Genomic DNA, 16,447 nt, shown 5'->3' with positions numbered 1-16,447 from the left:
TTTTGCCTCCTCCCACCTATCAAGCTCCACTGCAACTAGTTTTTTTTCACTCTTCCTCCACATTGTTGTCATTAACTCCCCTAAGTTTTGGAGCAAAATTTTTTCATATGACTATATAATCCACACTCAAAGAAAACATTTGGCAAACCCTCATACTTAATTCTTTAAATTTTAGTAAATTTTAGAACTTTAAGGGTCCCCAAAATCAATACTAATTATCGACCCCTAGACCCATCCTTTGTGTTATCATCTACTATTAACCTAACCAATGATACCACTCATTGATGTAGCAAACTCTTTTCATACATCACCCCCTAAAAAGCCCAGAAGACGTATCCATACAACCATTTTATACGATTAATCTTGTGAAGTTGAAAAAGGTGACCAAGGTTAAACTGTTAAGTATTGACCATGGATAATCGAGGTCCCTCTAATAGCCTGGCACTTGAACTTGACCAAATAATAACCATTCTCTAAGTCCTTGAACCAGTTTCCATATGTTATAAAGTTTACTGCATAATGCACTAAAAACAATCTTACGGATAAGAAACCTAATAATGATCGCTTTCGACGTACTCTAATAAATCATAGCATGAATCGTTTTAGAAAATCTTATGCCAAGTATTCCATCAACTACCCTAATGATAACATCTTTATCTAGTAACTCAAAATCGTTGTCATTGTCATCATTATCATCATCATCATCACCATCACACTCTTCCTCTTCCTCTTCCCTCTCATTTGATATCCAACTAAGGAGTTTATCCTTAAAAGATATAAGCTCCTCCATTAATCCGTTAACAACCATATCTCCAACATCTGTAGGATCATCTTTCCGTCATCTTACCTTCTTCATAGTCCTATAGACTCCCTTATCATTGATCCCTCTTGCTAACTTATTAATGTACTCAAAGGAGACTCTATCTTTAAAATTATTATATTTATATTTACTAAGTTATTCTTACTAAAGGTCCGTTTGTTAGGGTAAAAATATTTTCTGGAAAACATTTTCCAAATTTTACGGTGTTTGTTTTGCTGGAAAATGAATTCCTATAGGAAAACATTCTCCAAAACATAGGTAAATCATTTCAGCCGTTCCGAAAAATGTCTTACCGATTTCTAAGGTGTAAGACATTTTCCACAGCTCTTCTCTTCACTCTCATCGCACATTGCTCATCTCTGTTCATCAGCCTCAGCCTCTCCTCCTCATCTCTGTTCATTGGCCTCACCTCATCATCTCTGCCTCGTCTTCTCTGTCGGTCGACCGTCGTCCTTACTCAAGTCTGTATTTTGAAAAAACCCTAAAAAATTAGCAGCCAGAATAATGTATAATCTCATTCTTCTTTTTATCAAGGTTACTTCATTCGAAATGGGTCTGTTAAATTTTTAATTTTTACTGAATTTCTTTCTTATTTATGCTCATGATGGTTCTCTTCTAATGGCAGATTTTTTGAACATGCTGGTTCACCTCTTCTCGTTAGCTTGTTAAAAAATTACAGCCTCCTTTGTCACCTCTTCTCGCGATTCATCGAAGGTAGATTTCTACTCACATTCTTGATTGCAAGCTCTAGGATTTAATTGTTAGGGGTTTCTGCATATTTGTATTAGTGTTCTTCTGCTCGATTTTGGTTTGTAGTGGATGTGTTGGTTTCGACAAATTTTTTAAGCTGGTTTTGGTTTATTGGATAGATTGTTTAGTGAGAGGGTTTCAATCGTGCAGTAGATTGGGTTCAGCTTATTTGCTTGTAATAATGTGGAGTTGTTTCCTTAGCTTGACTTCCATGTCCTACTTGCTTTATCTACTTTTAAGCATGGTATTTTATTGTTTCCTTAAAATCTTGTGTTTTGCTTTTATTTTGGGATAGTTGCTTGTTGATTTTATAAGGCTTGTTGATTGGGGGGATGAAAATGATTACAATTTTCAAAATGAAGTTGAGACGATTGATTTTTATTTGGATTTTATGCTTGTCAACCTTGATCTATCTTTGAAATTTATTTGATAATGTCATAGAATTAAGCTTGATTTTTCGATGCTGATTTGATGTGTTTATTAGGTTAGATTCTTAGTAAAGATGCTTGAATTTTAGCTTAATAAAAGTTTCATTTCTAGAATCTGATGGTTGTGTTGATTGGAAATCATACAAGTAAGATATATCAAAATATATGTATGTATGTATGTATGTATGTATGTATGTATGTATGTATGTATGTATGTATGTATGTATGTATGTATGTATGTATGTATGTATGTATGTATGTATGTATGTATGTATGTATGTATGTATGTATGTATGTATGTATGTATGTATGTATGTATGTATGTATGTATGTATGTATGTATGTATGTATGTATGTATGTATGTATGTATGTATGTATGTATGTATGTATGTATGTATGTATGTATGTATGTATGTATGTATGTATGTATGTATGTATGTATGTATGTATGTATGTATGTATGTATGTATGTATGTATGTATATTTATTGGAGATTCTTGAATATTATCCTCAGGCTGTTGTTCTTGAATATCCAGCCTTTTTTCTTTTGTCATAAACTATTTATGCATATCTCGAATGAGCCATCACTTGCACCACAAAATGACCTTAGGGAAGTTAAAAATCTTCTTTTCGACCCTACAAGTTATGTTATTCTGTTTGATAGCATTTTATTTGATGACTGGACATGAGATTCAAGGAGAAAAAAGTAACCAAGAGGTTGTTAATTGTGGATATTTTCCATATGTTCGGGTAAACATGTAATGTTTAGGTTTTTCTATGACTTAGGTGGATTTACTCTATCCCGTTCCAACTTTATTCTACTTTATGGCATCGATCTTATCGATGCACAATGAGAAATTTTAGAATGATCTTGATGATCCGGTCTCGTTTGTTTTAGGGTGCTACTGGAGTCATTGCTCAAGACTTGGGTTACACACCGCCTCTTTATTGTAGGGTATTGTCGTCATTTTGGTATTATGGATGTATGCTAACTTTTGGATAACAGGAACACTATTTATAGTTGGAGGTATGGCTTGTTTTTTGCTCTATTGAGTGAAAATTTCCTGTCGGTAATATGGCGTTCGTACTTTTTTCTTATTTTATTTTCATATCCACATGACACATGGATAGCTCTATCTATGGTTTTGGTGACATCTGCAACTATAGCTAATCATATGTTTTCTGTTTGAGAAATAGTTTATTTTCACAAAATTATCCACCTTAAGCTGTATGAAAATGGATTATGGCTTTCTTTTTATCAAGCTTGTTCATGAATGATGATTCTGAGGATTTTCTGTGACTATCCATTATCTATTACCCATTTGATAATTCTCGATGACCAACCAAAGCTCTTACCTGGTCTTTAATGTATGCAAAATAGTACTACTTTATGTAATCCATATACTGTCATATAATGTCTGGCTAGCATGTGAATTTACTTCAGATATACATATTTATTTTATGTTCTCAATGCTAAACGGGTTATGAATTGTATCTCATTTTGGAAGATTCTTTATGCTTACACTTGTTTGATGGAGTTATATGTATCTGCATAGGTTATTTGTTCTCCTTAAGCCATGCGAGATTGATAGTCTTAATAGCGACTGCGTACTCTGTGTATTGTGTCAAAGTTCGAGTTGGGTAGATTGGTGTTTTTCTATCAATAAACTTGACTATTCAATGTTTATCAAATTTTTATCTGAAATGTTTTGTAAGATGTTTATCTACTAGGAAAATATATTTGTTAATGAATTTTCAGACTATGAAATCTGAAGAAAGAAAGACCTTATTTAATTTTTATGGAGGGATTGCAAACATTATAATATAATTTTATTATTGTACTACTTTTATAGCTTTCAAAATTTTCTATTTCTGTTTCTATTTCTGAAGAAAGAAAGAATAATTATTTTTTCTGTTTCTGAGGGAGGCAAAAATATTTGACAGCCTCTTTCGTCACCTCTGTTTTTATGTATCTAAATTTTTAATAAAAAAAACATGCCAGTTCCATTGGGTTCCATTTTGATAGCTAATATATGCCCAAGAATATGCAATCTTTAATTAAAAAGTATTTTGATTACGTGATACCAGAAAATAATTAAAATAATACATTTAAAAACTAATCTTGATATGATTAATATTTTAACAAACTAACCATTGATTTCATCAATATACTTATATTTGTCATGCATGTAAAATTTTAAATCGATATAAAATATTGTATATATTTATATTTATTGAAGTATTGGTACAAAGAAAGTAGCTTAATTTCTCAAAAAAATATTAATGCAATTATAATTAGCTTGATATGTATGTATGCACTTTAGTCATGGTAAATTTTAGTCATATATGTGATCTTATGAAAATATTGCATCTTTTTGGTAGTGATCAAATATTTGTGTGGCATTATTTTGTGTAGATGGATCATAATCAAGATCAAAATGCAATTGTCGGAGTCGTGGCTTCAATTTTAGCTTTTGGGGCTCTTTGGATTAAAAAATTAAAAAGTAGGAAGGAAATTGCTTCTCACCCTCGTGTGAATCAAGATTATGAAAGAGAAAATTATATTAATAGTATTTTATATAGTGATGACTAGCATTGTATTGATGTGATAAGGATGAGACCGATCACTTTTTTTAATTTGTATGATATTCTTAGTAGGAATAATTTGTTATAATCATCTAAATCTGTGAATATTAGGGAGCAAGTAGTTATATTTTTACATATAATTGGTCATAATGTAAGGTTTCGAGTGATTGGATCTAGATATTATAGATCAACTGAGACAGTTCACCGTTACTTTAGGGTTGTATTGAGAGCTATTTTGAAATTGTATAAACTAGTTATTAGATTACCTGATGAGTCAACTCCTAGTGAAATCAGAAACAATCCAAGGTTTTATCCTTATTTTAAAGATTGTATTGGAGCATTAGATGGAACTCATGTTAGTGCATCTGTTCCACTTAGCATTCAAGGAAGATTTCGTAGTCGTAAAGGAGGGACGACACAAAATGTATTGGCTGCCATTACATTTGATTTAAAATTTCCCTATGTTTTAGCTGGTTGGGAAGTCTACGAACTTGATTCTCGTATTTTAAGTGATGCACTTTCACGCCCAAGAGGATTAAGAATTCCGGAAGGTAATAATTATCATTAAATACCAAATAGTTCTAGTAAGCTCATAATTTATTAGTATTAATTATGTTTTGTAAAATTGTAGGTAAATTTTATCTTGCTGATGCTGAATATGGCATCCGAAATGGATATATTACCCCATATAGTGGTGTCCGATATCATTTAAAAGAGTTTAGTGCTCAGGGGCCTGAAAATGCAAAGGAACTCTTTAATCTTCATCATTCATCATTACGAATCACTATTGAACGTGTTTTTGGGATTTTGAAGAAACGGTTTCATGTATTAGATGTTGAACCATTTTGGAATTTTTAGACTCAAGTAGATACAGTTTTGGCTTGTTGTATCATTCATAATCATATAATGGGAGTTGATCCTAGTGATTTACTTAATCAATGATTATACGAGGAGCTTGAGTCTGATTTGATAATACCAACTCTTACGGAGCGAGAAAAAAGAGAAGAAGCAAGAGAATGGTCTGCTAAGAGAGACAAAATTGCACAAACTATGTGGACTAATTATATGGTTAGAAATAGTAGGTAGGTTTAAGGCTTAAGGTTTTTGTTTCTATGTTATGTATGTTTAGTATTAAAAATTGTTTCTTTTTTTTTTGTTAATGTTGGTTGGATAATGATAGGTTCCATTTTAGTTTGTTGTATTTTGAAATTATTATGTCTTGAATTTGTTAGATATTGATTATGTTTTAAGCTTGTTAGATATTGAATTTATTATGTTTTAAGCTTGTTGGATATTAAATTTATTATGTTTTAAGCTTGTTGGATATTGAAATGATTGACAATGACAATTATTAATGTAGAATGAGTAAGAGCAACAAAGAAGGGACGTCCAAGCAATTCAGGTGGACAAAACCGATGGAACATCTTTTTCTTGAAATTCTAGCAGAGCAGGCCCAGAGAGGAAATAAGCCTTCTAATACTTTCAAAGCAGTTGCTATTAATCGAGTTGCCGAAGCTATTTCTTAAAGATTTCAAGTCCAATGCGATGCAAAGCATGTGGAAAATTATTTGAGGACTGTAAAAAACCAGTAGTAGATTATATGCACAATTCGGGGTGAAAGTGGTTTTGGATGGGATGATAATATGAAAATGATCACATGTGATAGAGCTACATATGATGCAGCAGTGATGGTAATATATGTATATATATATATATGTTAAGTATATTTCAATTATTTTTTATTTGTTATTCTAATTGTGTATAATATCCAACAGGCACACAAGAAGTATGAACCATTTTTTAATAAAAGCATTGATCATTATGATGAAATGGCGTTGGTTGTTGGCAAAGATATAGCAACAGGGAGTTTTGCCAGAACATTTGGTGACATAGATTTGGATGATGGTAACCAAGATTCAGTGCCTGTAGACTGCGATAATGAAGAGGCTGAAGAGGTAAGAACAAATGTATTTTCATCTGGCACATCCAAACGTAAAGGAAAAAATGTTCAAGAAAGTGTCGTTGATGAACAAATTAAATTTGTGGGTGAACAACTTGGCAAAATTGCTAATGCTTTGAAACAATTTACTGCGGATAAGACACCACATCTTTACGAAGAAGTGATGCCGATGGAGGAAGAAGGATTTGATGATGACTTCTTGTGTTCTGTGTTTGATTATCTAGTGAGTCATGAATCCGATGCTAAAGCTTTTTTAGTTAAAAGTAAGAAGCATAAAAAAATTTGGCTTCAAAAATTTTCTTAAGGTTGAAGATATTGATACTTTTATGAGGTGTAATATTAGTTATGCACTTGGACAATGTTGTTATTATGTGGTGTACTACTAATTATGCATTTGGATAATATTTCTAATATTAATTGTGGTTTGGAAGCTAATTTATAATTATTCAATCCTTATTTTTATTTTTATAACACAATTACAAATAATTTATTTGACTTTGGTTGTTTTCAATTTATGACAGTTAATATTCTAGTTTAATAATTGAGTATTATTATATATTTAATTTGATTTATTTATAAATAAATCATTGCAATATATGCAAAAACAATTTAAAATATAAATTTATTAATATGTATATAAATTTATTAATATATGTAAAAACAACTTTTCTAGAAATTATTTTCAAGAAATCTGCCAAACAACAGAAAATATTTTATACAGATTTATCCAAACACCAAAAAAGTAAATCATTTTCCAGAAATCATTTTCCGGAAAACATTTTACTAGCAAACAAACGAAGCCTAAGTCTTACAAAGACTAGCTTACTAAGTCAGTCTTACAAGTGAATTAGGACTAAGTTATTAGGTTCATGCACTCCTAATTTTGTAAGATTGTCAAAGATTGCATTTAACTCCCTCTTGGCAAACTCGACACTCCGTTAATGAGGACTCAGGCTGGTAAATGAATCTTTCCAATCACATCTTTAAGCTTGTATCAACTTTTCCAATTTGAAGTCACACACAAGCGTAGGGCTTCACGTATAATAACTTGCGCTAGTAAATCCTATGGGGCTCAGAAAAGTTAACATTGCCTTACTAATCTCATCACGCAAAATACCTCCGACTCTTGTAGGTCTTGGCAAACTTATAGCGGAGCCATCTACATTAAGGTACTAGAGGCACAACCCACTTTCCACCATCCTTACATGCATTCTTGATGCACGACAACACAAAAGTGTTCATAAATTTAAAGATATCTTCAATGGATATCCCATCCTTATGCCACTTCGCATATGCTTCCCAAGTCTAAGTTTGAAGTTCTCAAAAAGTTGATTTTCAACCAAAACTTTATGATTAAAAATCACAATTAAATTTATTTAATCATATATTCCAATATAATGACTTTAAAAAAAATTAAAATTTAGTTAAAAAAATAATACAATTGAATTAATTAACATACTAAATTTGGTAAAATTTATAACCATAAATAATACAACAAAGGTTCGATTTTGTGAAAATTTTTAAACTTCCGCTATCCATAAAAAAATTGCTAACAAAATCAATACAATTACCTTTCCTACACCACAAGCATAAACTCATTTTTAAGAATATCATTATATGATCCCTCTAGTGATATCTTTACACACAAAGGACACTCCAATAGGACAATTAGGTTGTGGAAGCAAATTCATCAAACCATGGCCATATTTTGTGGCAATAATGTCTCTCTTCAAAAACAGTCTCTCATCTCCAAACCTCCGAATCATTTATTGAGAAGAGCATGATTTTTGAGATAATTACTAGTGATGCCAACAACTCCCATCTCTTCTGAAGCACGAAAATGAGTGACAATGGAAAATTTATTAATCAAATGAATAAGCTATAAAGTAACATGAATTTTAATCATTTGATTAACAATTTTTTCATATCAAGCAAACGCACTCATTTGTGTTACATCAGATCCACAAATTAGAAACGAAATGATAGCCCAGTTATCAACACAGTCAGCATCAAGGTTATCCTATGACAAATCTAGAGATGAATGTTATAGTGTCATTTTACCAAATAACAATTTTAAACCACAAAAGTTCAGGGCTTTTTCCCACCCAATTAGCGATGAGGTTGCGGTGATAAGTGCCTTTTGACCTTAAATGGTGTACATTGCGTTTATATCAAACTACCAAAAAAATTACCAATTCATATACCGTAAAAGTACCATGGAAGACCTTGTATTAGAGACCAGATTGCAACTTGCCTCTACTCAAACAGGCAAATTAGTCCCTGATCAAAAAATAAATTGATCATTCTGTTAAAAATTTCATCCATTTCTATTGTTAAAAATTAGTCCCTATAGGTCAAGATGAGGTACTGTGGCATGCCACGTGTCTTTGTTTAGTTATTCTGTCAACCATGTCGAGTTTTAATAGTAAAAATGGATAAAATTTTTAACAAAAAAAAAATAAATTTGCTCTTTAATCTAATGTACAAAGACAAGTTTGCCCATTTTTTAAATAGAGAGGGCAAAATATAATTTCGCACCTAGTACAGTAGCCTCCATGACACTTTTACCTACACATTCACAAGTTGCCGGATCTAACTGAACTCATGATACTAGACTAACACCAAACACTCTAAGGACTTCGATAAGATGTTAGTCGTTAAAATTGGCACCTTTCATCTTTCTTTAATACCAAACGAAATGAATCATTCTCTAAAAACACAGTACCAAGATTTAGCGCCTTAACAACTGATAAAAAAACAGCCATTGGCATTTTCACCATTTCTATCCAGATTTCGAATCCAATCATTAAGTCAACCATCCTTCAGCATTACAAGGTGATTTCTCACATTGAATCAGAAACCATGACAGCTCTACAGTCCTATACCCTTTACTACCATTTACAGAGCAACAAAGTGGGTGAAAGAGAATACCTAGCACCGGGCATTGAGCTTAATGGCAAGTAGTGTTTTTGTTTGTCAATGTAACTTCATGTGTCAGTCACCGTGAAGTACCCTTCATTGCCTCTTTGCTAATGTTTTCCTTAAACCCTTGATAATCTTTCCAAACCACATTAAGTTCATAACTGATAGGATAAAAGGCACGACGAATATTAACAGTAGCCCATAGCTGTGCACCAGCTTAACCTGTTTTGTGGAGAAAGCAAAGATGAAACAATTGTAGGATAATAAATTGACATTTAAATGACAATCCAGGAACACTTTTACCTGATCAAAGTGCAAGTAAACGTGATAAAATAGGTACATAAACAGGAGTATTCTAGCAACCTGCCAAAAACAGCAAAAGGTAGTGCATTAAATGTAAAAAACTTTCTATTGACCAAGAAAATGTAAAAAGCTTTCTAAAAATGATTATTACATCCATGCAAGCATTAACAGTATGGGAATAAGTCTAGAAGCAATAAATTGATTTCACTTACCAGCCATGTTACAAATATTACAACTCCATTAATTAAGTAAGCTCTTGATCTCTTCATTCCAGCCGTATCAAGATACCTATATTAGCCAGGAAGTATACTTAATGTAGAGCAAAAGTTATATGCATTTCACAACCAACAGATAAGATACTTATATTACCATCTCAAATTGATCCCAGGCGTGGTAGTCTCAGAGATAAGTACCATGAAGGTGTATAGCTGACCTTCCCCAGTCATCATAGAATATGCGACAGCTGTTAAGGAGAGAAAATGATGAATGACCTGAAATAACAATATTTTAGATTGATTCACATCAGATACAACACCACTTGTAATCATCCAGGAAGGAAGAAAACATGGGGCAAGATTACAATAAATAAAAAAATTAAATACTTACATACTCTATTCCACCTAGAGAAGAGTAAAACCAAATGATCATCCCAATGTCAGCAAGAAAGTAACCAACAGATACCTGTTAAAAGGTGGTATCTAAGATTAATGTAGTTAGAAGCCAGCTACACGTGATGAAACATTAAATCTAAACCTAAACAAATGTCGACACAAATTGAAAAGTTTCAGCAAGATGAATTAATTACTGCAAGACTACTCCCTTTTGTACATATAACAGTTCTAGAATTAGTTTCCATCTGTTTTAAAATCTGACTTGATGGACAAATTGCATACATTCATATGTGCTAGGAATACTTTCATGACATATTGCAATATAAGCCCCTATCCTTAAATCAATTTCTCATATAAGGGCTCAATTGAATACAATACCCAGTAACAGCTTATTTTAGAAAGTACATGAGCTAATTCAGTATTTTATTGCTTACTCCAACCAAATCCTAAAACAAACTCATTAAATACTGCATCCCATTAAAGATAAATGGACGGCACTACCTAGAAAATGTCAATAGGCTAAGAGCTATCAGCTAAGTTAACTAGGAGTTAGTATGGTCAAGAGAATCAAGATACTAGGCCAAAAGGCTTAATGTGGTTGATATGCTCCCTAGTTCTGGCTGTTCCAAGCAGAATGACTCGGACTACTTAGCTCCTTAACAGTAATTGCAAGAAGAGGTTCAAGAAACATCAGACTGATCAGCTTCAAGTGAGAACAGGTCTGCACTGACATATCCCAGCACCAGATGCCCATTGTTGATGAAGTAATGGAAATAGTGTTATGACAAAGTGATTTACTTATTCAGTGAGCAGATCATGCCTCATGACCATGACATATAAGAGACAGACACATGCTAAAATTGGGGAGGAGTTTCGAGTTGCAAATTTAACTGATAGTGAAATAAACTGTGACGACCATGTTTGGGATTGAGAGTTCAGCTTGTTGAAAGGAAATTCAAACAGCTCCTCAAAAGGAAATTGAAACCTTAGGATTTATTAGAGAGAGACAGTTCTCTTTAGGGTTTTTTTGATAAAATTCTGCTTTGGATTTTATTATTTCACATGTCCCTTTAAATGAAGATCAATCTTATTACATAAAAGAGGAAACATAATCAATAAAAGAAACCTATTCTTAAAAGAAAAACAAATCAACTGAAATAAAAACGTAATTAAAAAATCTAGGGAAAGAAATAAATGCATAATCTAAGACAAAATTGAAGAACCCATATTAAAGGCCTTTCCTAGCATAGATGTTGGCCTCTAAAATTACTCCCCCGGAAAAAGAGCTTGCCCTCAACTCAAAGTCAGGATAAACTTGGTGAAAAGTATCTTCCATTACTAATAATTGAAACCGATAAGGGATGTAGATTTCTACAAACTTATTCTCATTTATTAGCACCGTTGAATAGATCTCTTCAGATTATATAAAATTTCAAGGCCAAAGTTTGACCTTGATTCTGAGAAGCACGTATCAATTTAATGTCAATTTTGTTAAAATTTTTGCTAAATGGCATTAACATTAATGCATATTTTTGCACCATGATTATGCTACTAATTTCACACAAACAAGAATTTTGGGCAAAGGAGATCTTTTATATTATGTGGGAGCTAGGAAACCAAATGGTTAAGAGCCCTTAACCACGTTAAAACAAAAAAATTGTACTTATGCACACAATCAAGACTGGCATATTAAATATATGAACATATAAGCCTTTCATCATTGTCCCCGGTAAATGGGAGGCCTATTTCACCAGAAGAATTCAACAACAATTGACAATTAAGTGTCCTATCAATGGCAGTGCCACCCAAATTATTTGTATTTATGAAATAAAATTATATTAAAAGTATTTTATTCAATGAAGAAAACTTGGCGCATAAATGGTTCTTCTGAATGATGCACTTTTCACAAGTAGAAAATAAACCTTTCTGGAGGTATTTATGTACCAAAGTGCATGATTGAAAAAATTAGCTTGAAGTTGTTACAAACAGCAAGGCAGATTAGCTTCTTAGTAACATCCAATATTTTATATTGAGCATAAAAGACTAAATATCAATTATTAAATATCTCAATTCCTAAAAGTTTTCATTGAAGATACAAGAAAATGGTACCCTCACCCCCAATGTGAATGTAGACAATGCAGAACTACGAAACATAATCATGCCAGCATATCGGTTATCAGAATAGAGATTTGACCAAAACACGAAGTATAAGGACATGACTGTTATGAAAATGGCATGAACGGTTGATATGGATCTGCATAAACCATCCAGACATTAAATTTGTATTGATAAAAAACAAATAACAACATATTCAAGCTAAGAAGAAATATCAGTCACCGGTTGTTCCACTCATTCCGTTGGACTTTTGATAGGATGAGATAGCTCTTAAAGTAAACACTGCTAAACAACTGTGTAAGATCATAGACCTGGAAAAGAGTAGTAATTGTAAAAAATTGAGAGGAAAAAAGAAGAAAAGAAGGGAAAGATAGTAGAAGAGATACTAAGAAAATAATAAAAAAAGGCTTGAACAGAGAGAGAAATAATAGTGAAAACTGAAAAGAAACAAAATATCAATGTAAAAGGATGATCACTAAGAAAAAGACAAAACAAAACATTAACTTCATGTAGCTGCAAATTGTCATTCTAGATTAATTGAGTTGTTTTAACTGAATAATGAATCATAAAATTGAGCAAGAAATATACCATCTTGCAAGCAAAAATGCCACAAATAACTGATGTGTATGGGATGAAGGAATCTGCCAATAAATATTCCTTTAACAACAGCTCTGCCTGATTCTGGTAAGATTGTATCTCCATAGTTGCTTCTTCAGAAAGCAGTATCATAACACATTCTTCAACCAATCAACCTAAAAAGATGAATTTTCCATTGCGTCTTCTATTTTGTATTCTTCTTGTTCTTCATGATGAATAAGATGCAAAACAATTTTAAGGAAAGAACTAACATGAGAAAAAGAATTAAAAAACGAAAAATTCTATGCTCTGATTACTGTAGCTACAATTTTGAAATATAATGCATCACTTTGGATTCTTGTATAAGCAAGGAAAAGAGTATGAATTACTTTGTTCATTAAACACGAGAAACAATAAGAAAATGATATTGCTAAGGCTTCTTTTCCGTACCAGTCATCTAAAAGGAAGAAAGATAGGGGCGAGTGTACAATTGCTATGTCATGAAAATGTATTTAAACAAGAATTAGTTTAGCTTATCCACAAACTTGTTATATTCCGAAAATCAAATTAGCATATAACTTTAGGGTTGCATGGCAGTAATGCATTTCAATCATGAACTCATGCAGCAAACTTAGCAACAATTAAGTCCTTCAAAATTAAGGGAATATTAGCTCAGTTGGTTCATAAAGATACGCTAAAGAGGTAGTATCCAAGATATTTGGGGGTCAAAACCTTGCTCTGCAATTTCTTTCCTTATACCTAGGTTGCCATTTCCTTTGTACCCCAAAAACTGCCTAGTTGTCAACACATCAAATTCAAATAACACCATTCAATTAATTGATTTCAATAGAGAATGGTTAATCCACATCAAAGATAGTTTGGTTTGATATTAACCTGATAAATGAATCGCCAATAAACAGCATACTTAAGGCAAACAAGTCTAATAATATACAAGACAACATAAAAATTCAGGATTTCTTTCCCCTTTGTTAAGAAAATAAATAAAACCCATCCATTTTATTATGTTTCTGGGAAAAATGTTAACAACAACAACAGCAGCAGCAACAAGAACAAGAACAACAATCATTCGATGCCGATGACCAAGAAAATGTTAATTACTCCACTAGGCACTTTTAAACTAATCACCCTTTTTAATTTATTCTCCTTAACCTAATGCATCCTGTGAAGTTATTAAAAGAAACAATGAAATGATAAATAAAAATACCCACTGATTTTATTTGCAAAAAGAAAAGAAAATGTAGTCAATAGAAACATCAATTCAAAAAAATCAAGAACAAAATACTACATCAAAATAACCACTAAAGACAATATGGAGAGAAAAAAGAAAATCAATATTATAACTGACAATCCCAAAATGATAAGACGATAAAACAAAAACAGTATAAAAAAATATCAAAAATGGAAAAATGGAAATGGAAGGGGTTACCGGAATCGGAGAAAATAAATTATAGGAAGAAATCAGGGATTTCGTTTTGGGCAAATAGAAGCTGCTGGATTCCTGCTTCATTTTTGTTTTATTTTTCCTCTTTTCACGTTTAAAAAAGAGATCGCATTGTAATATTTACAATTAACTGTTCTCTTTTTTTTTTTTTTTTTTTTTTTTAGTTTCTTGAGGAGCGAGAGAACAAGAAACCAAAACTCAGAAAGGAATATTTTAACAAGTAAATAATAAACTTTTTTTTTTTTTTTTTTGTTATTGTTGTTGCAAAACTAGAACGGCTCATGTGTCGTTCATCCGGCAAATAAAAAAAAATCCGTTTTAAAAAAGGGTCCGCCTTGGATAAGATATTTTTAGTTTAGCCCAGTCTGGTCCGAATTCATTAAAGATAAAAAAATTTGTTATTTTTTAATATTTTAATGATATTTTGTTGTTATTTTCTCTTTATTTTACTTCTATTTCACTATTATGTTGTTATTATTTGGATATCATATAACACTTGTTTTATTGTTAATTTTATTATTATTTGAGAGACATTTTCTTGTTAAGTTGCTGCTATCTTAGTATTATTTAAGTATACATATTTTTTAAAATTTATTTTCAATTTGTTTGAAAATATTTATTTTAATATTTTTAGTATTTTTATTTACTATATATTTAAAAATTATATAAAGAATAATATAATATAAAAAAGAATTTAATATGGGCGGGCCCGGATTTTAGCATTTTTATCCGAGCCGAACTTGGGCAAATTTGTAGACCCATTTTTCAGGCTGGGCCGAGTTTGAGCCTAAATTTTTACTTGAGCCCGAACCTAGCTCAACTCGGCCTATAATCATCTCTATGCAAAACTAAGAAAATTTATAGCAAAAACAATAGAGAAAAAAATATAATATGCAAAATGATATTTCTTCCTTTTACTTGAGTTAACTTATAAGCTTTTTGCATCTCACTATTTATAATTGCGTATTCATGTTCATTTTAGGTCCATATTTGAAATTCGTAACTCCTCTTTTTAATAATTTCGTTTTCAAAATTTGAACTTGAAATCTCTTCTTGAAAATGCAATGTGTATTACCATTGAAAAGCATGAAATTTGAACATGAAATTTATAACATTTTTATTTGGATGTCTATCAACAAAAGATATGCTTCTTAAAATCTTACTGAAAATCCATATGAAATATAAATTTAATGAAGGAAAAAATACACAATTTTCATAAAAAGCTTTTTATAATCTTCAAATTTTTCAATTAGACACATGAAAAATTTTTACGGTGAATATAGTGAATTGATGAAAAATTTGGAAAAATGAGTTAGATAAAGGAATCTCATGAAAGCAAAGTTAATAATTGAGATGAAAATTTATGAAAAGAATTTTAGAAGTGAAAACATGACAAAAAAAGACTAAGTTGTAAATTTTAAAAATTTAAGGTCTAAAGTGAAAATATGACCAAAATGGGAATAGTGAGTTATTAATGATGAATTGACATAAGAACAAATCGGAATATGTATTTGTAGGAAGAAAATCATTCTTGGGACCAAATTGGAAATATTTGAGAGTTCAAGGATTAAATTATAAATTTTTTAATTTTACCGAGAAAAAGGAAAATTATGTAATTTTCATCATCATATTAAAGACCAAAAAAAGAAAGAAAGAGGGATAAAAAGGTAATTTTGCGTTGAAAAGGCATTTTGGTCGGTTCTAAAAAGTAATATGGGTTACCTCCTTTGTCAAGAGTTTGTGATTACATACTTCTTGGAAAGCCTATATAACAAGTTTTAAATATATGTGGCCTTAGTAAAATGATAAATGAGAATCTTGTACGCCTTAGTAAAGGAATTATAGAAATGAAATGTGAGCATGCCTGTGTGTATGAAAAAGCTAGGAAGCTATGGGACCTTCACGAGAGTTTT

The 16,447-nt window shown here is 31.4% G+C and overlaps 2 protein-coding genes across 5 annotated transcripts; one reads left to right on the top strand and one right to left on the bottom strand.

The window, feature by feature from the left end:
• The first annotated feature begins 2,960 nt into the window (after nt 1-2,960).
• Nucleotides 2,961-6,995, top strand: LOC105798104 (uncharacterized). Of its 2 annotated transcripts, XM_012628020.2 has the most exons (3): nt 2,961-3,026; nt 5,946-6,276; nt 6,361-6,995. In XM_012628020.2, the coding sequence occupies exons 2-3, from the start codon at nt 6,229-6,231 to the stop codon at nt 6,847-6,849; spliced, it is 537 nt and encodes a 178-aa protein (XP_012483474.1). In that variant the 5' UTR covers nt 2,961-3,026; nt 5,946-6,228; the 3' UTR covers nt 6,850-6,995. The 2 variants fall into 2 exon arrangements, 1 of the variants encoding a protein (XP_012483474.1); XR_001134919.2 differs by lacking the exons at nt 5,946-6,276; nt 6,361-6,995 and adding an exon at nt 3,556-3,799.
• Nucleotides 6,996-7,991: 996 nt separating this feature from the next.
• Nucleotides 7,992-14,761, bottom strand: LOC105798103 (uncharacterized). 3 transcript variants are annotated; one of them, XR_001134916.2, is made up of 10 exons: nt 14,520-14,761; nt 13,085-13,298; nt 12,719-12,807; nt 12,497-12,635; nt 10,377-10,451; nt 10,140-10,261; nt 9,983-10,058; nt 9,771-9,830; nt 9,477-9,689; nt 7,992-8,372 (listed from the first exon to the last, which is right to left on the bottom strand). XR_001134916.2 is itself a non-coding variant. In XM_012628019.2 (9 exons), exons 2-9 carry the CDS (start codon nt 13,223-13,225, stop codon nt 9,561-9,563), a joined length of 831 nt encoding a protein of 276 aa, XP_012483473.1. In that variant the 5' UTR covers nt 13,226-13,298; nt 14,520-14,761; the 3' UTR covers nt 9,293-9,560. The 3 variants fall into 3 exon arrangements, 1 of the variants encoding a protein (XP_012483473.1); XR_001134918.2 differs by having other exon boundaries at nt 7,992-8,369; XM_012628019.2 differs by lacking the exon at nt 7,992-8,372 and having other exon boundaries at nt 9,293-9,689.
• Nucleotides 14,762-16,447: the final 1,686 nt, after the last annotated feature.

The sequence above is a fragment of the Gossypium raimondii genome, chromosome 9 (genome assembly GCF_025698545.1).
Source record: "Gossypium raimondii isolate GPD5lz chromosome 9, ASM2569854v1, whole genome shotgun sequence".
NCBI lineage: Eukaryota > Viridiplantae > Streptophyta > Magnoliopsida > Malvales > Malvaceae > Gossypium > Gossypium raimondii.
The sequence above is the reverse complement of the archived record's forward strand: the minus strand, read 5'-3'. Positions and strand labels throughout refer to the sequence as shown.

Bases quoted from the DNA above. Each gene is read 5' to 3' on its own strand.
- LOC105798104 (XM_012628020.2), top strand. From the start codon at position 6,229: ATGAAAATGATCACATGTGATAGAGCTACATATGATGCAGCAGTGATG. The intron at 6,277-6,360 runs GTAATATATGTA...AATATCCAACAG, and splicing joins CATATGATGCAGCAGTGATG to GCACACAAGAAGTATGAACC.
- LOC105798103 (XM_012628019.2), bottom strand. From the start codon at position 13,225: ATGATACTGCTTTCTGAAGAAGCAACTATGGAGATACAATCTTACCAG. The intron at 12,808-13,084 runs GTATATTTCTTG...ACTCTTTTCCAG, and splicing joins GCATTTTTGCTTGCAAGATG to GTCTATGATCTTACACAGTT. The intron at 10,452-12,496 runs GTGAGGGTACCA...ACCTTTTAACAG, and splicing joins TGTCTACATTCACATTGGGG to GTATCTGTTGGTTACTTTCT.